General features: G+C 47.9%; 1 protein-coding gene across 1 annotated transcript; it reads left to right on the plus strand.

Annotated features, from left to right (window-relative positions):
• Positions 1 to 6,488: 6,488 nt before the first annotated feature.
• gcat (glycine C-acetyltransferase) lies at positions 6,489 to 25,707 on the plus strand. The gene is made up of 9 exons (XM_041177464.1): positions 6,489 to 6,725; positions 10,196 to 10,326; positions 11,626 to 11,727; positions 13,363 to 13,509; positions 18,959 to 19,113; positions 19,699 to 19,781; positions 22,499 to 22,670; positions 23,828 to 23,949; positions 25,311 to 25,707. The coding sequence occupies exons 1-9, from the start codon at positions 6,509 to 6,511 to the stop codon at positions 25,460 to 25,462; spliced, it is 1,281 nt and encodes a 426-aa protein (XP_041033398.1). The 5' UTR covers positions 6,489 to 6,508; the 3' UTR covers positions 25,463 to 25,707.
• Positions 25,708 to 26,008: the final 301 nt, after the last annotated feature.

Raw genomic sequence — 26,008 nt, forward strand, 5'->3', positions numbered from 1 at the left:
ACAAATAGAAACCTCCTTCCCGCTCGCTGGAGGAGGATCCACAACTCCCCTGGGCTGCCCGGAATAGTTGCTGCCTGAATGAGGCAGTATTTTTCATATTCCCGTTCACTGCGAGAGTTCTGCGGGCCCCTCTTCCATTCTCCCAAGGAATCCGCTCCCTCTTCAACCTCTGCTCCACTCCAGTCCCACGCTCCTGAGCTCTGGACATCTGGTGGGGAGGGACAGGTTGGAGGGCCTCGCTGAGGGCCTGATCCCGGGCCTGACCATGGGGGACACTTGCAGGCCCAGATTAGACCTGGCTGCGGGGGAGGGTCATCGCTCGGGCTGACAGCCTCTCTTCCACTGCTGGCATCTCGAATACTGTGTGAAGTTTTGGTCTCCTTATTTACGGAAGGATGTAAATGCATTGGAGGCGGTTCAGAGGTGATTTACTAGATTGATACCTGGAATGAGTGCGTTGTCTTATGAGGAAAGTTTGGACAGACTGGGCTTGTTTCCACTGGAGTTTAGAAGAGTGAGGGGCGATTTGATTGAAGTATAAAAGATCCTGAACGGCCTTGACAAGGTGGACATGGAAAGGATGTTTCCTCTTGTGGGTGAGTCCAGAGCTTGGGGGCACTGTTTTAAGATTAGGGGTCACCCTTTTAGGACAGAGATGAGGAGAATTTTTTTCTCTCAGGGGGTTGTGTGACTGGAATTCTCTGCCTCAGAAGGTGATGGAGGTGGGGTCATTGAATATTTTTAAGGCAGAGGTAGATAAATCCTGGAAAAACTCAGCAGGTCTGGCAGCATCGGCGGAGAAGAAAAGAGTTGACGTTTCAAGTCCTCATGACCCTTCGACAGAACTTGAGTTCGAGTCCAAGAAAGAGTTGAAATATAAGCTGGTTTAAGGTGTGTGTGTGGGGGGCGGAGAGATAGAGAGAGAGGGGGGGGGGCGGGTGGTGTGGTTGTAGGGAAAGCGGGTTTTAGTAAACACCTTGTCAAACACTAGGAGGGAAATGGAAAGCAAGGAAGGTGAGCAAGACAACAGAGAGATACGGAAATCTTGTCGCAGAGAGGAACAGAACTTCTTCAAGGAAGTAGGCATTTCTTGAAGAGCAGTGGCAGTCAATTAAACACAGAGATAAAAACAAAAAATCTCTCTCTCTCTATCTCTCCGCCCCCCACACACACACCTTAAACCAGCTTATATTTCAACTCTTTCTTGGACTCGAACTCAAGTTCTGTCGAAGGGTCATGAGGACTCGAAATGTCAACTCTTTTCTTCTCCGCCGATGCTGCCAGACCTGCTGAGTTTTTCCAGGTAATTCTGTTTTTGTTTTGGATTTCCAGCATCCGCAGTTTTTTTGTTTTTATCTCTGTAGATAAATCCTTGTCAGGCAGGAGAATCAATGGTTATTGGGGATTAGATGGGAATGTGGAAATCGAAACACAAGAAGATCAGCCATGATCTTATTGAATGGCAGAGCAGGCTCGAGGGGCTGAATGGCCTACTCCTGCTCCTGTTTCGTACGTTCATAAGCTTCAAGAACACTGCGCTCTTTGAGAGTTTGGTCAAGCTTCCACTGAGGACATTGGGTGGATTTCCCTCGCCATTGTCTTGTTGAGTCAGGCCGACACAGTTGTGAATGGACCTGTTTGGCTTTGGAACTGGGACCATCCTGGAGCATCATTCTGTCGGCTGAGTGATGGGGGAGGTGGCCCCCATCCTGGTCTTCCCATCAAGTTGTTGTTGTACTTGCTACATTAGCGGGTGTGGTATTTTTCATGGTGTAAACAGGTTTAGCATCATTTCTCAGTGTTATGCTGCTTGCAGTCTTCAGCCACACCAGCCTCTTCCTTTCACACACACTGCCCTGGACATTGGTACACGGAGACTGTTTGACCCATACAGGAACCTAACAACAATTGCGCACAAGGAGCTATTCACAATATATATTAATGCTTTAGATGAGGGAGCTAAATGTAATATCTCCAAATTTGCAGATGACACAAAGCTGGGTGGGAGGGTGAGCTATGAGGAGGATGCAGAGATGCTTCAGGGAGATTTGGACAAGCTGAGTGAGTGGGCAAATGCATGGCAGATGCAATATAATGTGGATAAATGTGAGGTTATCCATTTTGGTAGCAAAAACAGGAAGGCAGATTATTATCTGAATGGCTATAAATTGAGAGAGGGGAATGTGCAATGAGACCTGGGTGTCCTTGTACACCAGTCGCTGAAGGTAAGCATGCAGGTGCAGCAGGTGGTAAAGAAGGCAAATGGTATGTTGGCCTTCATGCGAGAGGATTCGAGTGCAGGAGCAGGGATGTCTTGCTGCAATTGTACAGGGCCTTGGTGAGACCACACCTGGAATATTGTGTGCAGTTTTGGTCTCCTTATCTGAGGAAGGATGTTCTTGCTATAGAGGGAGTACAGCAAAGACTGATTCCTGGGATGGCGGGACTGACATATGAGGAGAGATTGAGTCGGTTAGGATTATATTCGCTGGAGTTCAGAAGAATGAGGGGGGATCTCATAGAAACCTATAAAATTCCAACAGGACTAGACAGGGTAGATGCAGGAAGGATGTTCCCGATGGTGGGGGAATCCAGAACCAGGATTACAGTCTGAGGATACGGGGTAGACCATTTAGGACTGAGATGAGGAGAAATTTCTTCACCCAGAGAATGGTGAGCCTGTGGAATTCACTACCACAGAAAGTAGTTGAGACCAAAACATTGTATGTTTTCAAGGAGTTAGATGTAGCTCTTGGAGCAAAAGGGATCAAAGGATATGGGGAGAAAGCGGGAGCAGGCTATTGAGTTGGATGATCAGCCATGATCATAATGAATGGCGGAGCAGGCTTGAAGGGCTGAATGGCGTACTCCTGCTCCTAGTTTCTATGTTTCTATTCAAACTGTTTCTGCAGTAACTTTAACACATACTCAATGGTGGTTTTATTAAATAAGGGTCTTCTCTTCCCAAATACAGTATACAGACCAGGAGCGAACAAGGTTATTTCAGAGACCAGTGTCAGCCGTTCAGCACTGATCACCATGTGGATTAAACCTACGGCAGCCTAATCTGAAGAGAGCATTAAGTTGTCGGAGCCTGGGTTTAGGGGACATGACAGCTTCCCTGGCAGAAGCTGTTTTGGGACAGTGGGGCTACCAGACTGAGCAAAGCAGCAAAGGAGGGAAGCCTTAGAAGGAGGTCCCGAGAGTTCACGGAGTGTGTCCATTGTGTAACTGGGCCACATTGACCAGAAATGTGCAGATTCAGTCCCTGCGATCTGTGCTGTGGTTGCTAATGTCAGCCTGAACATGGGAGCACCATGTGCCCCATCGTGTCAGCTGGATGTCAATTTTCTGAGTCAAAAGTTTGTGCGTTCCTCTCCAGTGACTAGGCAGATCCTGCAGCGCAGTACTGAGGGAGTGCCGCACTGTCAGAGGCCCTGTCATTAGGATGAGATGTTAAACCGAGGCCCCATCTGCTTTCCAGTGAGGACATAAAAGATCCCATGGCACACTATTTTGGAGAAGAGTGGTGGGAGTTTCTCAGGTGTCAATCAGCATTGTTAAATAGCTAGTCATTGTCACCTTGCAAGCATGATCCAGACCTCCCTGTCGCTTACCATTTCAACACTCCACCCTGCTCTCATGCCCACATGTCTGTTCTTGGCCTGCTGCATTGTTCCAGTGAAGCACAACACAGACTGGAGGAACAACACCTCATCTTCCGACCAGGCACTTTACAGACTTCTGGATTGAATATTGAGTTCAACAATTTTAGATCATGAACTCTCTCCTCCATCCCCACCCTCTTTCCGATCCCCCCTTTTTCCAATAATTTATATAGATTTTTCTTTTCCTACCTATTTCCATTATTTTAAAATGTATTTCCACCCATTGTTTTATCTCTACCTTTTAATCTTTTTAGATTCCTTCACTCCACCCCACCCCCACTAGGATTATCTGTACCTTGCTTGTCCTGCTTTCTACCCTTAATTAGCACATTTCTTAGATAATATCACCACCTTCAACACCTCTTTGTCCTTTTGTCTACGACATCTTTTGGTTATGTCCACCTATCACTGGCCCTCTATCCAGCTCTACCTGTCCCACCGCTCACCCTTAAACCAGCTTATATTTCACCTCTTTTCTCCTACCTATTTTTACCTTCTCTTGATCTTTTCATTGAGAACTGTCGGCGCGACAGAGGCCCAAGCAATCCCCATCCACCACTACTCTCCTCCGTCTGGCTGAACTTGTTCTCACACTGAACAATTTCTCCTTCAACTCCTCTCACTTCCTCCAAATAAAAGGTGTGGCTATGGGTACCCACATGGGCCCCAGCTATGCCTGTCTCTTTATGGGGTACGTGGAACATTCCTTGTTCCAGTCCTACTCCGGCCCCATCCCACAACTCTTTCTCCAGTACATCGATGATTACTTCGGTGCTGCTTCATGCTCTCGTCGGGACCTGGAAAAATTGATTAATTTTGCTTCCAATCTCCACCCCTCCATCATTTTCACGTGGTCCATCTCTGACACTTCCCTTCCCTTCCTTGACCTCTCTGTCTCAATTTCTGGTGATAGACTGTCCACCAATATCCATTACAAGCCTATCGACTCCCACAGCTACCTCGACTACAGCTCCTCACACCCCGCTTCCTGTAAGGACTCCATCCCATTCTCTCAGTTCCTTCGCCTCCGTCGCATCTGTTCCGAAGATGTTACTTTCAAAAACAGTTCCTCTGACATGTCCTCCTTCTTCCTTAACCAAGGTTTTCCACCCACGGTTGTTGACAGGGCCCTCAACCGTGTCCGGCCCATCTCCCGCGCATCCGCCTCACACCTTCTCCTCCCTCCCAGAAACATGATAGGGTCCCCCTTGTCCTCACTTATCACCCCACTAGCCTCCGCATTCAAAGGATCATCCTCCGCTATTTCCGCCAACTCCAGCATGATGCCACCACCAAACACATCTTCCCTTCACCCCCCACCCCGGCGGCATTCCGTAGGGATCATTCCCTCCAGGACACCGTGGTCCACTCCTCCATCACCCCCTACTCCTCAACTCCCACCTATGGCACCTCCCCATGTCCACGCAAAAGATACAACACCTGCTCCTTCACTTCCTCTCTCCTCACTCCTTTCAAGTGAAGCAGCATTCCACTTGCATTTCCCCCAACTTAGTCTACTGCATTCATTGCTCCCAATGCGGTCTCCTCTACATTGGAGAGACCAAATGTGAACTGGGCGACCACTTTGCAGAATACCTGCGCTCTGTCCGCAAGAATGACCCAAACCTCCCTGTCGCTTGCCATTTTAACACTCCACCCTGCTCTCTTGCCCACATGTCTGTCCTTGGCCTGCTGCATTGTTCCAGTGAAGCCCAACGCAAACTGGAGGAACAGCACCTCATCTTCCGACTAGGCACTTTACAGCCTTCCGGACTGAATATTGAATTCAACAACTTCAGATCTTGAACATCCCTCCTCCATCCCCACCCCCTTTCCGTTTCTTCCCCCTTCCTTTTGTTTTTTCCAATAATTTATACAGATTTTTCTTTTCCCACCTATTTCCATTATTTTTAAATCTTTTATGGTCTCCCCACCCCCACTAGAGCTATACTTTGAGTGCCCTACCATCCATTCTTAATTAGCACATTCGTTTAGATAATATCACCAACTTCAACACCTCTGTGTTCTTTTGTTCTGTTGTCTGTGACATCTTTTGATGATCTGCTCCTATCACTGCTTGTTTGTCCCTACAACCATACCAACCCCCTCCACTTCTCTCCCCCCACCCAACCCCCCTCCACTTCTCTCCCCCCACCCACACCCCCCCACCCCCCACCTTAAACCAGCTTATATTTCACCTCATTTCTCTATTTCCTCAGTTCTGTTGAAGGGTCATGAGGACTCGAAAAGTCAACTCTTTTCTTCGCCGCAGATGCTGCCAGACCTGCTGAGTTTTTCCAGGTTTTTTTGTTTTTATTTGGGTCAATCTAATGAATGGTTACGAAGGGCAGCCCCCCAAGGTGTCACTAGCCCCGCCCCCAGATGTCTCACTAGCCCCGCCCCCAGTGGTGTTACTTGCCCCACCCCCTGTGGTGTCACAAGCACCGCCACCAGTGGTGTCACTTGCCCCACCCCCAGTGGTGTCACTTGCCCCGCCTCCAGTGGTGTCACTAGCACCGTCCCCAGTGGTGTCACTAGCCCCGCCCCCAGAGGTCTCACTAGCCCCGCCCCCAGTGGTGTCACAAGCCCCACCACCAGTGGTGTCACTAGCCCCACCGCCAGTGGTGTCACTTGCCCCGCCCCCAGTGGTGTCACTTGCCCCGCCCCCAGTGGTGACACTTGCCCCGCCCCCAGTGGTGTCACTTGCCCCGCCCCCATTGGTGTCACTTGCCGCGCCTCCAGTGGTGACACTAGCACCGCCCCCAGGAGATGTCACGAGCACCGCCCCTTGAGTTACGTACTCTCCCCGCCCCCCGAACGTCACGTGCCCCGCCCCCTTGATGATGTCACTGTCCGCCATGCTGTCCCGCTGTTTCTATGCAGCCCGGGCTCCCGCTTGGGGCCGGAGTCTGACTCGGGCCCGGAGCGCCCTGGCCCAGCTCAACGCGCTGCTGGAGGCCGAGCTGGAGAGTATCCGGGGGGCCGGTACCTGGAAAAACGAGAGAGTCATCACCTCCAAACAGGGAGCGCACATCAGCGTTCAGGGCAGCAGCGGAGGTAGGGGAGGGGGAGGGGAGAGGGGGGGGCGGGGGAGAGGGGGGGAGGGAGGAAGGGGAGGGAGAGGGGTGAGGAGGAGGAGGAGGGGGGAAGGGGAGGGAGAGGGAGGAGGAGGAGGGGGTGGGGGGAGAGGGAGGGGTGAGGGGGAAGGGGAGGGAGAGGGGTGAGGGGGAAGGGGAGGGAGAGGGGTGGGGGGAGAGGGAGGGAGGAGGGGGAAGGGGAGGGAGAGGGGGAGGGGTGGGGGGAGAGGGAGGGGTGAGGGGGAAGGGGAGGGAGAGGGATGGGGGAGGAGGAGGGGGTGGGGGGAGTGAAGGGGAGGGGGGAGGGAGCAGAGGAGAGCGAGGAGGAGAGGGGAGAGGGAGGGGGAGAGAGAGCGGGGGTTGGGGGAGAGGGAGACCCCCTCTAACCCCTGATTTATCAGCCAAACCCATGAGGCCTCCCCCTCCCCCTCTAAACACATCAACACTCCACCTCAATCAGCCCCTGTGGGCACAGCTTCCCCGTTCTCACCCCTCTGAGTTAACAAGTTTCTTAATTCCCCACTCGGTTTCTTGATGTCTGTCTTATGTTTGCTCTTCCCCAAAAGAAACACACCCTCTGTGGCTTCTCTGTCAAAATATTACACCATTGAAAGCCCTGTAAATAGTGTATCGGAGATATGCTGTACGTATGTCTCTGTATTGAGTGATGTAACAATTGTACTGGCTGTGATTGATTGTCCATCGTACAGTCTAAAGGGTCTCAGTGTCTCCAAGGCTCAGCTCCCTCTCTGCTCTGACACAGCCACCAAGTGAGTGGGGCTCTTGTCCCCGTTTCCCAGTTTAGCTGGCAGTGTGAACATGCCCCCGTCTGTTAAGTGTTGCATCAGACAGATTTCATGCCATAATCCTCATAAGAGAGGGACCATCTCTGCCTCAGAAAATACAGTGTTAATGGGCTGAGCTGGTACCAGCCTGACTGAACCAGTCATACTAACAAAAACAGAATTACCTGGAAAAACTCAGCAGGTCTGGCAGCATCGGCGGAGAAGAAAAGAGTTGACGTTTCGAGTCCTCATGACCCTTCGACAGAACTTGAGTTCGAGTCCAGGAAAGAGCTGAAATATAAGCTGGTTTAAGGTGTGTGTGTGGGGGGAACAAGGCAACAGAGAAATCCGGAAATCTTGTCGCAGAGAGGAACAGAACTTCTTCAAGGAGGTAGGCATTTCTTGAAGAGCAGTGGCAGTCAATTAAACACAGAGATAAAAACAAAAAAACTGCGGATGCTGGACTGCCACTGCTCTTCAAGAAATGCCTACCTCCTTGAAGAAGTTCTGTTCCTCTCTGCGACAAGATTTCCGGATTTCTCTGTTGCCTTGTTCCCCCCACACACACACCTTAAACCAGCTTATATTTCAGCTCTTTCCTGGACTCGAACTCAAGTTCTGTCGAAGGGTCATGAGGACTCGAAACGTCAACTCTTTTCTTCTCCGCCGATGCTGCCAGACCTGCTGAGTTTTTCCAGGTAATTCTGTTTTTGTTTTGGATTTCCAGCATCCGCAGTTTTTTTGTTTTTATCTCTGTGTTTAATTGACTGCCACTGCTCTTCAAGAAATGCCTACCTCCTTGAAGAAGTTCTGTTCCTCTCTGCGACAAGATTTCCGGATTTCTCTGTTGCCTTGTTCCCCCCACACACACACCTTAAACCAGCTTATATTTCAGCTCTTTCCTGGACTCGAACTCAAGTTCTGTCGAAGGGTCATGAGGACTCGAAACGTCAACTCTTTTCTTCTCCGCCGATGCTGCCAGACCTGCTGAGTTTTTCCAGGTAATTCTGTTTTTGTTTTGGATTTCCAGCATCCGCAGTTTTTTTGTTTTTATCTCTGTGTCATACTAACAGTTCAGTGACAAGAATTTAAAGCATTTGGTAACCTGCAGCCACAATGTGACCCTCAAAACAGGGCACTGGACTGTAACACTGTGCCGGTCAGCATGGGACCTGGGCTGTGCCGGTCGTGTTCAGTACAAGGCCCCCGTAAGAAATAGGAATAGGAGTAGACCATTTAGCCCTTCAAGCCTGCTCCGCCTTTCAATAAGGTCATGGCTCATCTTTTTGTGTTTTGATTTCCACATCGCCGTCGACCCCCAGTAACCTTTGATTCCCTTGCTTGACAAGAATCTATCTACCTCTGCATTAAAAATATTCAATGACCCCACCTCCACCACCTTCTGAGGCGGAGAATTCCAAAGTCGCACAACCATCTGAGAGAAAAAAATTCTCCTCGTCTCTGCCCCTAAAAGAGCGACCCCTAATTTTAAAACAGTGCCCCCTAGTTCCGGACTCACCCACAGGAGGAAATATCCTTTCCATGTCCACCTTGTTAAGGTCGCTCAGGATCTTGTACACTTCAATCAAATCACCCCTCACTCTTCTAAGTTGTAGAAGATTGTAGCGCTGATGGTCCAGTACTGACCTTCTATCTGAGCTGCTCATTGTTTAAAGGGCCAGTTTGCAGTCGTTTATTCCTGTAATTTCCCATCGTTTAACATGTGTTGCCGAAAGATTTGGATGAAGATTTGCAGCTGTAAGTGTTCATGATCATTCAGATCCTCTCCCACAGTTTGACAGCATGTGGGTGCCCTGTGAAAGTCATCATTCTACACATGTGCCCCATTATTCTCAGCGAGCTGTTTAACTCTGTGGGGCATCATGGCTACAGTCTTCCCAGCACATGCATTATCCAATCAGCATTGCTGAATAGTGTAAGGATGATCCTGCTTCTTTCTTCATCTTCCTTTTCCAACACTTGATTCCAACTGTTGCAAAAAACAGGAAATTCTGGAAATACTCAGCAGGTCAGGCAGCATCGAGGGAGATCAATTCTCGCTGTACCCTTAAGCAAATGAGAACAACCGATTGTGCCGGAAAACTGGAAAGCTCCCAATCACGACGGGGCCTGCAGTGTAGTTGATGAGCTCATTGACTCTGAGTGAAAAGGGAGGGGTGAGGGGAGCTGTCTAAGGATTGTCTCGTTCGCCAATGTTTCCCCTACTCTCTGCCCCCCTCCGTCCTCGGCAGTGGGCCCAGTGTCACGAGGACGATGTTTTCCAGTCACTTAGCTCTGTGTTTCACTTTATTGCAGAGCGCACTGAGCATTACTGAGTTTCTTTCCTCACTTTGCAGACTTGCTCAGTTTGATGTGTGATCACAAATGAAATTGTTTTAGATTGTCTTTTCATCATTTGATTTGTCTTATAGTGAAATTTGATAATTACCAAAACTGTGCTGGCCCCCAAGGTATAGTAAAGCTCAGTGTTCACTGCGCAGAGAGCAGTGGCTGGGTGGGATTGGTTGGTAATTGTGGTGACCTTTCTTTCGCCCCCTCCTTTCTCTGTGATGTTGTGGGTGGTCAGACCCCTAGGGAATGATCTGTCAACGTGCTCTCTCTTTCTCTCCCTCTCTCACACTCTCTCTCTTTCTCTCTCCTGCAGCCATTCTGAATTTCTGTGCGAACAACTACCTGGGCCTGTCGAGTCACCCTGAGGTGATACAGTCAGGAATCGAAGCTTTGGATCAGTATGGAGCAGGGCTGAGCTCCGTCCGTTTCATTTGTGGCACCCAGGTCAGTTCATAAGAGTACACAGGACTAAACAAAGGCAGTTTGGCCCAACTCCTCCTTTACGATTTCACAATTGATCCAACCCAAAGCCCCCTCTCTCCATTTTGCCCTCTAACACTGAGCTGAGGGACAGGCACCAGTTCCTGGGCACTAAACCACCTCTTGGCATAAAGTGTGACTATGAGAACACACAAGAAATAGGAACAGGAGTAGGCCATTCAGCCCATCAAGCCTGCCCCACCATGCAATAAGATCATGGCTGATCTGATTGTAGTTTTAACTCCGCTTCCCTGCCTGTCCACCCCAGCCGAACCCTTGACTCTCTTGTCAATCACAAATCTGTCCAACACCGTCTTTAATATATCTAATGACCCAGCCTCCACTGCTCTCTGAAGAGAATTGCAAAGGCTGAGAGAGAGAAGAAATTGCTCATCATCTCTACGTTAATTGGGAGACCTCTTATTTTGAAGCAGTGGCCCCTAGTTCTAGATTGTAGAGGAGGAACATTGTCTCAGCACTGACCCTGTCGAACCCCCTCAGAATTTTTCAATAAAATCACCTCTCATTCTTCTAAACTGCAGTGAGTATAGGCCCAACCTGCTCCACCTTTCCTCATGAGACATTCCCCTTCATCCCAGGAATCCAGTGAGCCTTCTCTGAACTGCCTCCAATGCAAAATCGTGAGATATGTTGTGTACTACTTCAACATGAACCCTCCCAGCTTCTAACACATCCCCCATTCTCATCCTCCCCATCAACACTCCCAGTTTCTAACACATTCCCCATTCTCACCCTCCCAGCTTCTACACATGTTACCCCATCCTCACCCTCCCCTTCCCAGCAACCCTCCCAGCTTCTACATATTTCCCCATACTCACCCTCCCCATCAACCCTCCCAGCTTCTACACATCCCCCATTCTCACCCTCCCCATCCAGCCTCGAGCTTCTACATGTCCCCTATTCTCTCCTTCCCCATCAACCCTCCTAGCTGCTACATGTCCCTCATTTGCTCCCTCACCATCCAGCCTCCCAGCTTCTACCCCCCCCAACCCCCATCCTCACCCTCCCATCTTCTACATGTCCTCTACACTAACTGTCCAGCTGGAGGCGCTAACCTTGCAATGCAACGTGGCTGTGATTTTGCCCTCAAGTGGGACAAGATCACTGTGAATTGATTTGGAAAGCATTTTTATATTATTTGTTTTTGCGGCGGGATTAGCTTGACAGAGGGTGAAAGTGATGTGTACAGTGTCGCTGAGGGAGATGGAGTGGGACCTAACCTCTTCCTGCTTATATCCCTAGAATCTGCACAAGAACTTAGAGGCCAAGCTCGCAAAGTTCCACCAGAGAGAGGATGCCATTCTGTATGCCAGCTGTTTTGATGCCAATGCTGGGATTTTTGAGGTGAGTCATATGCCCTCTGAGTATGTCAGACCTTGCGTTGATATGAACTACCTGTCACAGTATTTCTTTTGGTTCCAATGTGCCTGTCTTGTCCGAGATCTAACTACGAGGAACGAGACAGATTATTGATTCACGTTTACACCTGGAGCTGGATTTACTTTTAACTGTCGGATTTACATGTTTGCAATTCGAAGCCGGAGCGAGGAATATCCAATGGTTCTGCATTTGTCTGGAGCACATTAGCAGATAGACAATGAATGTGATTGTCCAGCAGAATATAGTTGCCCCATTTTCCTTCTGTGTTCCCTTGCCATCTCCTTTAGCGTGACCGTGTGGTTAATCTATCGGTGCCTCCTGATCGGTTCCTACGTGACGCCCTATGCTGCAGCCTCGCTGTGCCCTCTGTCCCACCCCTGAATGAGGTGGATGCCAAGCAGGCCCAGCTAAAGCCTCTTGCAGCCAAAAAACTCATGGTCGGAGCAAGAAGTGTTTTAAATGAGATACAATAAACTGTAAGGAAACGCAGTATCTGTTCAGTGTGGCATTGGAGGATTCATCAAGGACCTGGGTAATCATCCAAATAATGCAACACACTGCCAGGCATCTCTCTCCATCAGCTCATACTGTAACATTACTGGTTAGAGACAGCCTTACTTTGTGGAGTATTTTCACATGTCATTATAATTTTAATAACCTTATTGAACACCAGAGTTCAAAATTGAGGGGCTTTGACGTGAGGATGATTTGCATTTTTGACAGAGCAAGTTATGATCTGGAATATGTTGCCTGACTGGGTGAGTGGAAGTGAATTCAATTATATTTTTTAAAAGAGAACTGAAAAGGGATGATGTGCAAGATGGGATGATGATGCCGCTGTATTCGGGGCTCCAGTTGCTCTTCCTAAACTAGCATTCTTATATTCACTGAATTACTTTACCTGAAATTGTTTTAATCAGTCAAGTCCGCCACACAGTGCCGCATACTGACAGTCAGATTGTGGGGACATAGAATGGTTAAAGCGCAGTCTGAAAGGGAGTGAGTAGTTTATGTTAATGTTGGGATCCTGCTGCAATGGAGTGCATGCTTTAAGTTTGAATTTACAGCAGTTGCTGCCAATTGGGGAACGATTAGGGATTTATTGCAAATGTGGGAAAAAAAACCGTTCATACTGGGTGTTGGGAGGAACAAGAGGAATTGGTGCCATTGCTCTGCAGTCTTTGAAATAAACTTGGAATAAGGAAAATGCTGACTTCAGCTTCATCCTTTCCTCAAATGTGCAAGCAGTGAGATGAACAGTTTTCCCCAGTAATGTTGTTCTATGCTTGCTGCATGTAATCTCGCTTTGATAAAATGTTTAATCTAAATGAGAGAGTGATCCCCATTGCTTAATAAGCACAGGCACTGCCCACCGACTCTCCTGGCATCTCCTCCCGCTGAGGCTGGGCTTTTGGCACTGCCTCCCGATGGAAATCAGGTGAGCAGCCAGATTCGCACCTACCACTTTGTGGCATAATATGCCAGGGCCGTGCCTAAACCCAACATGGATGCCAAGAACATGCTGTCTGTTCCCACCAAACGACCTGAGTCCTCGATTCCTGCCAGGCGGTTTAACCTCCTAGCCGTTGCCTTTTCCAGGTCCTGTTAACCCCTGAAGATGCCATTCTCTCGGATGAACTCAACCATGCATCGATCATTGATGGAGTTCGGCTGTGCAAGGCCACCAAGTACCGCTTCAGACACCTGGACCTCAGTGACCTGGAGGCCAAGTTGAAGGAAACCCAGGTATGTTTAACAGCACTCGTTTAGCTGCCTGTGCAGTAACTCACTATTATTATTATTACGAAAATGGTCATCCAACAAAAGTCAGGTGGTGATTGGCTCCCTTTTGTGTACTCATTTCTTCACCCTCTTGAAATCCCTTTTCCTCCTCTTTCTCCCGTCCTGTAACCATTAGTTTTCCAATTTGCTTTATCACCTTGTCCTTGTTCGAGTCTTCCATATGAGCACTGGATCTTCATCTGCTTTTCATCGCGAGGATACTTTTTGGGGGCAGGGGAGCATGTAGATCTTTATAAAGCCTTCTCAGCAGTGTAACAAGCATTGTGAACTAAATGCTACAGCTTGAAAGGGAGATTCAAGAATAAAGAGATGAGAGTTCACATACACAAACCTATGAAGGTGGCAGGGCAACACTTTTTTTTCCAAATAAGTGATTTTGGTTTTATAGATAAAGAAGCATCGAGTACAAAAGCAAGAAAGTTAAACTAAACCTTTATAAATCATTGGTTAGGAATCATCTGGAGCATTGTGTCCAATTCTGGGTACTATGCTTTAGGAAGGATGTCCAGGCTTTGGAGGGAGTGCGGAGGAGATTTACTAGAATGGAGTAAGGGACTTCTGTTCTGTGGAGAGGCTGGAGAAGCTGGGAGTGGTCTCAAAGTGGAGAAAGTTGGTTAGTGTAAATGAAGAGAAACTGTTCCGACCAGCAGGAGGGTCAGTGAACCAGAGGATACAGAATGACTTAAGGTAATTGGTAAAAGAACCAGAAACAAGAGTTTTCTTTAAATGTTGAGTTAGCGATGTGGGCTACACTGTCTAAAAAGGAGGTGGAAGCAGATTTAATAGCTTTCAAAAGGGTAAACTTAAAAAAAAATTACAGAGCTATGGGGAAAGAGGAGTGGGGCTAATAGGATAGCTCTTTCAGAGAGCGAACACTGGACAGGATGGGATAAATGGCCTATTGTGCTGTATGATTTCATGATAAACATTCACATTTCTCTGGTTGTATTATTGTTATTATTAAATTATTTTCACTTTTCTTCCTAACTTCCATGGAGTGATATATTGTTAAAGGGTGGGGGGGTGGGGAGTGTGTTCCAGGCTTCCTGACCCAGTCCTCTAAGCTGCCCCTTTAAGAAAAGCAGTACAGCTCCCCTCCTCTGCACAGTTCTGGTTTCCTCAAAAACCATTATAGAGGCACTGGGGAAGATGCAAAAAAAGTTTACAAGGATGATACCTCAACTGGGAGGTCACAGCTGTCCGGATAGACTGAACAGCCTGGGGCTCTGTTCTCTAGGAGAGAATAGGCTGGCAGGCCACATGGTAGAGTTCTTTAAGATTATGAATAGTGTGTACGCAGAGGATGTTTGTGCTTACTGGCGAAACTGAAACTAGGGACCATAAATATAAACCCAACAGGGAATTGAAGAGAAACTCCTTTCCATTTGCTACATTACAACACTGACTGAACTTCAACAAAATCTACATTGTAAAGCACTTTGAGATGTCCAGTGATCATGAAAGGCACAATGTAAATGCAAGTCTTTCCTTATCCAGAGATTGGTGAGAATGTGAGGAAAGAAAGACATGCTTGCAGGAAGGTGCTGTCTAAGGAGGCTTGATGAAAATAGGAGCAGGGGTCGGTTATTCGGCCCTTTAAGCCTGCTCTGCCTTTCAATATGATCATAGCTGATCCTTTAGCTCAACGCCATACTCCCGCTCTCTCCCCATACCCCTTGATACTTATAGCGCCTAGAAATCTATCTATTTCCTCCTCAAATATATTCAGTGATTTGCCCTTTACAGTCCTCTGTGGTAGAGAATTCCACAGGTTCATCACCCTCTGAGTGAAGAGGTTTCTCCTCATCTCAGTCCTAACTGGTCTACCCCATATCCTGGGATTGTGACTTCTTGTTCTAAACCGCAACCCCCACCATCCCAGCCAGAGAAAACATCATCCAGTCTAGCCGCCCCTGTCAGAATTTTAAATGTTTCAATGAGATCCCCTCTCATTCTTCGAAACTCCAGTGAATACAGGCCTAGTCGGCCCAATCTCTCCTCATACGACAATCCTGCCATCCCAGGAATCAGTCTGGTGAACTTTTGCTGCACCCTCTATGGCAAGCATATCCTTTCTTAGGTAAGGCGACCAAAACTGCACACAATATTCCAGGTGTGGTCTCACCAAGGCCCTGTACAGTTGCAGTAAGACATCCTTGCTCCTGTAATCAGGCCTTCTCGCAGTGAAGGCCAATATACCAATTGCTGCCTTAGCTGCTTGCTGCACCTACATGCATGCTTTCAGGACACCCAAGTCCCTTTGTACATCTTATATTTCAACTCTTTCTTGGACTCGAACTCAAGTTCTGTCGAAGGGTCATGAGGACTCGAAACGTCAACTCTTTTCTTCTCCGCCGATGCTGCCGGACCTGCTGAGTTTTTCCAGGTAACTCTGTTTTTGTTTTCCCTTTGTACATCAACATTTCCCAATCTATCATCATTTAAATAATACTCAGCCATTCTGTTTTTCCTACCATAATGGATAATTTCACACTCATCCACATTATACTGCATCTGCCGTTTCTTTGCCCACTCACTCAACTTGTCTAAATCGCCTTGAAGCCTCTTAACATCCTCCTCATCGCTCACATTCCCACCCAGTTTTGTGTCGTCAGAAAACTTGGAAATATTACATTTGGTTCCCTCATCCAAATCATTGATATATATTGTGAATAGCTGGGGCCCAAGCACTGATCCTTGTGGTACCTCACTAGTCACTGCCTGCCTTTCTGAAAAAGACCCATTTGTTCCTATTCTGTTTCCTGTCGACTAACCAATTCTCAGTCCATGCCAATTCCATGTGCTTTAATTTTGCACATGAACCTGTTATGTGGGACTTTATCAAAAGCTTTCTGAAAATCCAAATACACCACATCCACTGGTTCACCCTCATCTATTTTGCCAGTTACGTCCTCAAAAAAAAAACTCCAGCAGGTTTGTCAACCATGATTTCCTTTCATAAATCCATGTTGACTTTGTCTAATCCGATTGATATTTTCTAAGTCTCCTGTTATCACATCCTTTATAATAGACTCTAGCATTTTCCCTACTACTGATATTAGGCTAACTGGTCTGTAATTCGCTGTTTTCTCTCCCCCTCCCCCCCCCCCACTTCGTTTTTTTAATATTGGGGTTACATTTGCTGCCCTCCAATCTTCTGGGACAGTTTCAGAATCTACAGAATTTTGGAAGATGACAGCCAACATATCCACTATTTCCATGGCCACTTCCTTTAGTACTCTGGGATGTAGATTATCAGCTCGGGCTTTATTGGCTCTCAGTCTCATTAATTTCTCATGCACTTTTTTACTGATGGTAATTTCCTTCAATTCCCCCTTCTCTATTCCCTCGATTCCCTAGCATTTCTGGGAAGTTATTTGTGTCTCCCTCCATGAAGACAGAACTAAAGTAATTGTTTAATTGCTCTGCCATTTCCTTGTTCTCTATTATAAATTCTTTCATTTTGGACTGTAAGGGACCTACCTATGTCTTCAATCTGTTTTTTCTTAAACACTTATAGATGCTTTTACAGCCCTCTTGTATCTTGTAGTGCATCTTGTAAGTGGTACCCACTGCTGCTACTGTGTTAGTGGTGGAGGCAGTGAATGTTTGTGGATGGGGTGCCAGTCAAGCGGGCTGCTTTGTCCTGGGTGTTGTCGAGATTCTTGAGTGTTTTTGGAGCTGCACTTATTCAGGCAAGTGAAGAGTAGTCCATCACACTCCTGACTTGTGCCTTATAGATGGTGGACAGGCTTTGGAGAGTCAGGGGGTGAGTTACTCGCTACAGGATTCCTAGTCTCTGACCTGCTGTTGTAGCCAGAGTATTTATATGGCTAGTCCAGTTCAGTTTCTGGTCAATGGTAACACCCAGGATGTTGATAGTGAGGGATTCAGTAATGGTAATGCCATAGGGTGAAGGTTAGATTCTCTCTTTGGGCGTGGTCATTGTGTGGCATGAATGTTACTTGCCACTTGTCAGCCCAAGCCTGGATATTGTCCAGGTCTTGCTGCATTTGGACATGGACTGCTTCAGTATCTGAGGAGTTGTGAATGGTGCTGAACATTGTGCAATCATCAGTGAACATCCCCACTTCTGACCTTATGATGGAAGGAAGGTCATTGATGAAGCAGCTGAAGATGGTTGGGCCGAGGACACTACCCTGAGGAACTCCTGCAGTGATGTCCTAGAACTGAGATGACTGACCTCCAACACCATAACCATCTTCCTTTGTGCTAGGTATGACTCCAACCAGCAGAGAGTTTTCCCCCGATTCCCATTGACCCCAGTTTTGCTAGGGCTCCTTAGCCACACTCGTCCTGCTTTTTGTATATAGGACAAATTGCTCGGTAGATACTACCGTTGTAGCTGTATTGAAGCAGCTTGGCTAGGGGGCGCAGCAAGTTCTGGAGCACAAGTCTTCAGTACCATTGCCAGAATATCGTCAGGGTCCGTAGCCAGTGCCTTCAGCCGTTTCTTGATATCATGCGGAGTGAATCGAATTGGCTGAAGACTGGCATCTGTGGTGCTGGGGACCTCCGGAGGAGGCCGAGATGGATCATCCACTCGGCACTTCTGGCTGAAGATTGTTAAATGCTTCAGCCTTATCTTTTACATCGATCTGCAGGGCTACCCTGTCATCGAGGGTGGGGTATTTGTGGAACCCCCCTCCTCCAGTGAGCTGCCATCGTCGGCTGTCCCTCAATTCGAGGATGACACCTTACACAGGGTTACGAGTTTCTTTTTTTTATTCATTCACGGGATGTCGGCTTTGCTGGCTGGGCCTTCAGACATGGGTCTTCATGGGACTGAACAGGCCGATTCTCGACTCTCAGATCTTTGGGCACAGGGGGCAGGATGTCCCACAAGGTAGTGGGATCCGGAGTGCAGCATTTACTTCCTTTTCTTTCCTTCTCTGCTGCCACTCTGCCTCATCATTAAGGCATCAGGACTCAATGTGATGCAGCTTGATGGATAAGTTGTCGCTATTTTGGTAGCAAGCTCCTCCCAGCCACCTATATCAATGCTGCCGCACTTCACAGCGTCCTTAAACATTTTCTTTGTCTTCCCCCGGAACATGGACCATTTGAGAGTTGGGAAAACAGGACCTGGTGGAGGGAGATGTTTTTCAACCATCTGGACACAGACTTGTATTTCCACAACACAGAACATCCCAAAGCCCTTTACAGCCAGCGGGGTGTTATAGTGTAGCAGCTTGCTACCTCATGGAGTATCTGAGGCAAATAATGTAGATGTGTTTGAGGAGAAGCTTGATAAGCACATGACATGGGGCGAAAGGACTAGAAAGATATGTTAATAGGGTGAAATGAAAGTGGGAGGACATAAGACCAGTTAGACAGAATGCGTTGTAAACTCTGTGGAATTCTCTTCCAGAAACACCGGATGCGTCTGATTGTTACCGATGGCGTTTTCTCCATGGATGGTGATGTGGCACCACTGAAAGAGATTTGTGACCTGTCAGAGAAATACAATGCTCTGGTTTTCATTGATGAATGCCACGCTACCGGATTTATAGGACCTAATGGACGGTAGGGAACTGCTCTGGTGGATGTGCCCGTCCTGTCAGATAATGGCAGGCTGGGGGGGAAGGTAGAGGTCAGATGCCCATGCAGTAAGCCACCTTACGGTACGATTCACTCCCACCCTGTCTCCTAGGTTTTGGGGTGTGGACTTTTAATGTTCCCCACAATGTGGAAGGGCTATTTGCCTCCCCCCTACTCCTCCCTTGCAGCTCCATGCCAAAGGTCAGTGGATGGTACCAAATGCCAAGTTGACTATTGCTGGCATGGGGTGGGTGGTTGGGGGGGGGAAGTTACATTTGTTATGGGTTGCAGTACTGGGTGCTGCTCTGAATCATTGGGGCAGAGCAGAGGGAGCTTCACACTGAATCACAGCTGACTGCCCAAAGGAAAATCTTCTAATTGCCAGTGATCAGCCCTGTCTTCACCGAACACCAATTCTGTGAATTCTGACAAAGACAACTCCTTCCCTTTCTCCCCACCACTAAGCCCAATTGGGGGAAAAAAAAGTGAATCTGAATTCCGGACATTTGAGCGGAAATGAAATGTTGAGTGAAACTTCTCTCTCTCTTTCTCTCTCTCTCTCTGGGGCAGGGGCACGGATGAGTTGCTGGGAGTGATGGACCGAGTTCATATTGTAAACTCCACTCTCGGAAAGGCACTGGGTGGAGCAGCAGGTGAGTGCAGACAAAGCCCTGGGGTTTCATTTCTCGAGAGATAGCAGAGAATTTATGTTAAAACTGAACTGGCTCCTGGATAGCTTCTTACTGTGACCTCTTGGCCAATCCCTTTAGTCTCCCTCCCTCAATCTCCTCTCTTCCTGTACATAGACTGGCTATCTAGATGAGTCCACCATTTAATGGTTGAAATTGTGGGTCCATTTTAGCCCAATGTATAGCCGGACTGCTAGTTTAAACCTCCACTGCTGCCTTGACCATTCCTGCTCTGTCTTTCTCTGTGAACACTCTTTTCTCAAATACGGCATTATGACTCTGATTCTGCACTGAGTTACTCAACAGCTGTCTGTCTCGGTCCTGCTGCTTAAATTTTAAACCTCTGTACAGACCTATGTAAAAGTTGATCTTGGTTTGACCCATGATTTTTGGCTTAAAATTTCAAACTTTTTCGTATGCCTTATGTAAAAGTTGACCATGGTTATTCAGGGATCAAAGTCATTGTCTGCCCCACACTTCCTCCCTGGGACCCCTTCGCACTTTCACCGAAATAAAGGTGGCAGCTAGGAGACGCTATCCAGGAAAGTTCGCCCATCGGGAGCAGCCTGAGCTGATGCTCCGCTAGTGTTGCCGTCACAGACAGCCCAAGTCACAGCTTTCCCTGAGGGAAACCGTGACAGCAGCCTGCCAATCTCACCCCCTGCTGCATCGGGGCTCGGAACTGAACAGCACAACTTGTCTGACTGTGGCAGATCCATCCTCACCAGGATGCAACTGTCCAGAGCATAGCAACAGGCAAGGGCAGCTGGCCAATCAGTGGACTCGTCTAGACAGCCAGCCCATGTACAGGATACTGTCTGGGGCCCAAATCGTGCATGCACGTGAACCCCCAGCCAAAATATTACCTGTATAAAGTTGACCCATAACTTTTGCCTAAAAAATTGGTCTCAAAAGTAAGACTTTTCCGGCGCTATATCGGGTACAGCCCTTCCCTCACTGCTGCTGTTCCCTGCTGAGTCTGTGACTATTCTACCGGTTTTTCAGCTGCAGCCTGGTTTCCACCTAGACCTCCGCACTCCTGGGCTGGAGTATGTTTCTCTGCCATTTCTGGATCTTATTGTGACTTTCAGCTTTGCCACCAGTTTTTTTTGCCGCTGATTCTCCAGGCCTCCTGGTTCTTCATCCTCCTCTGAGTGTCTCACTTTGTTCCATCCCTCTCGCTTCTCACCTTAAATCCTCATTCTCTACCGCCAACCCAAGTACCATCAAAATTTTCCCACCATAGATAGCTTCACTGCTTTCCTGCCTCTGCTTTTGCACCAAACAACTTCTCATCCATGGCGATTTCAACCTCCATCTCAACTCAGCATGTTCTCGCTCCCCTTGAGCTCACTGACCTCCTTATCCTCCCTAAATCTCTTCCTCTGCCCAAACTCCCCAATCCATAGTCACAGGCACCCCCTCGATCTTGCTGTCTCATGTGATCTCACTCCTCTTGTCGTGTCTATCTTTCCTGAACTGCAAATCGCCGGTCTCTAAACCCCTATCTCCGTCACCTCCTGCAAGTACAAGGAGCTCCTGGGCTTCTTTGGTGCTTTCTCCTTGTCCGCCTCGATCTATCTGCAGCCTTCAACATGGCACCATCCTCCTCCAACACCTTCCAGCTAGGTGGGACTCCAATCACTTAATACCATTCTTACCTATACAGTCATGGAAGGCCTTCTCTTTGTGGCCAGGCTTTTCTTCCTGCTCCTGCACCATTACCTCTGGTGTCTCTCCCCTCCCCGCCAAGGATTTACCCTTAGCTTCCCTCCCCCCACCCACCATTTCTCATCCACATGCTGCCCTTCGTTGACATCATCCAAGAATGCAGCATCAGTTTCTATGCGTACAATGACGCTCGGCTCTCCCAGACCCCCACCTCACTTGATTCCTCCGCTGCCTCTAAATTGAGACTGCCTGGTACCCAGTCTGAGATGAGCAGAAATGTCCTCCGTTTAAATATTGCGAAGACCAAGGCCATCGTCTTCAGTCCCCCACTTGACCTTCATTCCATAGGATTAGTAAAACAAAAGCCAAACACTGTAGATGCTGGAGATCGGAAATAAAACAGAAAGTGCTGGAAAGGCTCAGCAGGACTGGCAGCTTCTGCGGAGAAAGAAACAGAGTTAACGTTTTGAGTCCAATATGACTCCGCTTTGGAACAGCGAAGGGTTCCGAAGAAGACTTCATATTGGACTCGAAAGACTGGCTGTTTCTTTCTCCGCCGATACTGCCAGACCTGCTGAGCTTTTCCAGCACTTTCTGTTTTTATTCCATAGGGATATGCTGCCTAGCAAGTGATGCCCACATCCCACAAAAGAATAAAAAGTGGGTAGAATGTGGAACTCGCTACCACATGGACTTCACCAGAGGGCACAGGTTTAAGGTAATTGGCAAGTGTACCAGAAGGGCAATGAAGAAATCTTTTTCACTGAATGCGTTGTTTGGTCTGGTATGCACTGCCGCTAAGAGTGGAGTAGCTTTCAGAAGGGAATGGGATAAATGGTTAAAAAGGAAGCATCTGTAGGTATAGAGACAGTATAATGAGCTGAGGAGTGGGACTAATTGGATAGCTCTTTGAAAGAGCCGGCACAGGCACGATGGGCCGAATGGTCATCTCTTACACTGCATCATTCTTTGATTTTATGACACACTGAAACTTTACGTGTCTTCTCAAGGTGGATATACCGCAGGACCTAAGGCTCTGATTGCGCTACTGCGTCAGCGATCCAGACCCTACCTCTTCTCCAATACCCTGCCCCCTCCTGTGGTCGGTTGTGCCTCCAAAGCCCTCGACCTCCTGATGGACAGTAACATAATCGCCCAAACTATGACATCAAAAACCAAAAGGTAAGTTATCCAGGAGTGAGCCTGTCTGTCACCCTCACTTCCCTCCTCTGCTTTGAGGAGAACTAACTTACTAAAATGTTTAATCGTTTTCTCCTGCTCTGAATTCTTTATTCGTCATCTTGCCCCCTCTGGAAGTCACTATTCTAATATTCTCCTTGCTGGCCTCCCATCCTCTAACCTTCAACTTGTCCCCCAGTGCATTAAATCCAACATGCATCTTGTCTATAAACCCTTGCATTTCCTTGCTTCACCTATCTCTACCGTCTCCTTGAGCACTGTGTTTACCACCCCTCCCTCAATCACTCTGCCCCTCTGACTCTGCCCTCTGTATAGTTCCCTCTGACCTGATACTCCATCAAGTTGACAGCACCCTGTCCTCTGGAGACAACACCACCCACCACCCCCCCCTGCCCACCAAGTGCTGCAATTTTGTCTCCTCCAGTGAAAAATCACGCATGTCCCCCATTGTCCATGTGTTTGGCCATCTCCTGTGTTCCCCATCTACCTCACAATGCTCATCGCTGTGGTTATCTGAGAATTGCGTTGGCCTCCTTAATGGTGAAAAGCGCAGCATAAATGCCAGAGAGTGGTTAGACTATGAAACTCTCTACCACAGGGATGCATTTGAGGAAAAACTCAATAAACAAGTGAGGGAGAAAGGCATGGAAGGGAATGGTGGTAGTTGGATGGGGAAGAGTGGATGGAGGCTTACCACGGAGCAGAAACACTGGCTTCCCACCTACCACCCTTACAAATTCAGTTCATCCAACACTCTGCGTCCCATGTACGAACCCGCATCAAGTCCTCTTCATCCATCACCCCTATTCTCACTGACCCACGTCGACTACTGGTTTAGCAACACCTCAATTTTTAAATTTTCACCTTTGTTTTCGAATCGCTCCATGGCCTCGCCCCTGCCTATCTCTGGTGCTTTCCTCTAGCCCCACAACCCTTATACCTCTGCACCCCTTCCTTCAATTCTGGCCGCTTGCTCATCCCTGATTTTTGTTTCTCCGCCATCGGCTAGCGTGCCTTCAGCTGGCCTAGCCCTAAGCTCGGAAGCCCCTTCCTAAACTTCCCCCTGCTTTCAGATCCTGATCCTGTTGAAAGGTTTCTACACTGGTCTGAATTGACTCTGATTTGCCTGTTCTGCACAGATTCCGCAGTCAGATGACGGCTGCAGGATTCACCATTGGCGGAATGGACCATCCCATTTGTCCAGTGATGCTGGGAGACGCCCGGCTAGCATCATCCATCGCAGAGGACATGTTGAAACGAGGTAGCCCGCAGACTGAGCCTCTATATTATCTGTGTGCCCCAGTTTGAGGGCAGCTGCTTGCTGAGTTGTTGGAGTTATTACCCTCCCTTCTGTCCCTGACCGTGTCTGACCACAGCAGCCGTCCCCTCCTCCCTGTGGGTTTTAAATTTTTGGGCCTTTTTATTGCTCCATGTGTTAATGCTCTTAATATGCTGTGCTGTGTTCTATGGCAAACCCTTGTCCACTATTGTAATATAAAATGCACAAGGATGTTTCTTCTTAATGGCCACAGAATTGCTATTGGCTGAAGTGGAGGTGGTAGGGTGCTTTAAATGAGGTGGGATATTTGGCCTATCTTAGTTTTCCAATCGGAATCAGTGACTGAGTGCCCCTCCTGCCTGCAGTCATCTACTCTACCTGACTCTTCACAGAATCCACACACTGCCCTGAAAGCCATTCCGCCTGTGGATCACTCTTTGCTGATGTTCTCCTGACACTGGCTTTGAACGTTTACCCATTACAAGTAGCAGCACTCATACCTCTGAGTCAGAAAGTGGCAAGATCAAGTCCCACTCCAGAGATTTGAGCCCATAATCCAGACTGGCACTCCTGTGCAGTACTGAGGGAGTGCAACTGCACTGTTGGCAACGCTGTCTTTCGGATAAGTTGCTAAATCGAGGCCCCGTCTGCCCCCTCAGATGGACTGTTTCAAAGAGGAGTTCTCCTTGATGTCCTGACCAACATCACTAAAACAAATTAGTCATGATTGCATTGCTATTTGTGGGAGCTTGCTGTGCACAGCATTTCCTACTTTACAACCGTGACTGCGTTTCAAAAGTGCTACATTGGCACTGAAGTGCTTTAGAACATCCTGAGATGGTGGCGCAGACTATATAAATGTTTATTTTATTGTTCTTTTACTGCCCTTAATTCACACTTTCCATCACCTTTTAACCTTGAACTTCCTTTATTTTAAGGATAAAGAGCCCAAGGTTCTCTGGTCTTTCCTCCTCAATTCTTTGACCCTGCACCATCTCCATGGCCTGAATGAGCAACAGAAAATACTGGAAAAGCTCAGCAGGTCTGGCAGCATCTGTGGAGAGAGAAACGGAGTTGACTTTTCGAGTCCGTATGACTCCTCTTCAGAGCCTGAATGATCAAACATGGTTCATTCAGTTTTCTGCTCCCTGACCACTTTTTCCATCAAGGCTTAAGGGTTGCTGGAGATTCACTTGCAGCTTGTGGGGTAATATATTTTGTTCAGTGTTTTGAATCAATAGGATTCCTACTATCCAAGAACTGGTGGGCGGGTATTCTGGGAATTCTTGTCTGTCCAGAGCGTTTTTCCAATCGGTCATTCGTCTTGCCTTGCTTTGACTCAGGAATATACGTGATTGGCTTCAGCTACCCCGTGGTCCCCAAGGGCAAAGCGCGGATCCGGGTGCAGATTTCCGCTGCCCATAGCGACGAGGATATTGACCGATGTGTGGAAGCCTTTGTGGAGATTGGGCGGAAACATAAAGTAATTTCCTGAAAGACACCTGAAGCCTTGCAGCCCAAAACGTTGGGAAACCAGCTCGTATGTAACATAAAGGATGTCGGTGATCGAGGGTTAACCAAAGAAATAAACGTGCTGACCGTTATTTTGCACAGTAATGCTAATTCAACTGAAGTTTGTGGGATTTGGTTTAACTGTCACAGCCTGTTTTCTGAAGGATGTCAGACTTGTATGAAAACAATATTGCCTTATCTTTGCTTTCATAAAACCAAAATATTGCAGCCACTTGATCCATTGATTCTGAGATGTTACGTTAAATCAAATCCTGGGATATTGTGTATCTGGGATTCCTGGCTATAGTGTACATGTAAAGCTGAAGCATGTGTGTGTGAGGTCAGTCCTGTGAAGTTTAGGGCTCTGCCAGTTGGAAGTACTTACACATCAAGGTCTATTGTTGTATTACGTAGGATTTACATCCCAGAAACGGGCCATTCACTACCACCCCTGGAAATATATCCCCGTTCCTTCACTGTCGCTGGGTCAAAATCCTGGAACTCCCTCCCTAACAGCACTGGGTGTACC

The sequence above is a fragment of the Carcharodon carcharias genome, chromosome 31 (genome assembly GCF_017639515.1).
Source record: "Carcharodon carcharias isolate sCarCar2 chromosome 31, sCarCar2.pri, whole genome shotgun sequence".
In the NCBI taxonomy this organism is placed as follows: domain Eukaryota; kingdom Metazoa; phylum Chordata; class Chondrichthyes; order Lamniformes; family Lamnidae; genus Carcharodon; species Carcharodon carcharias.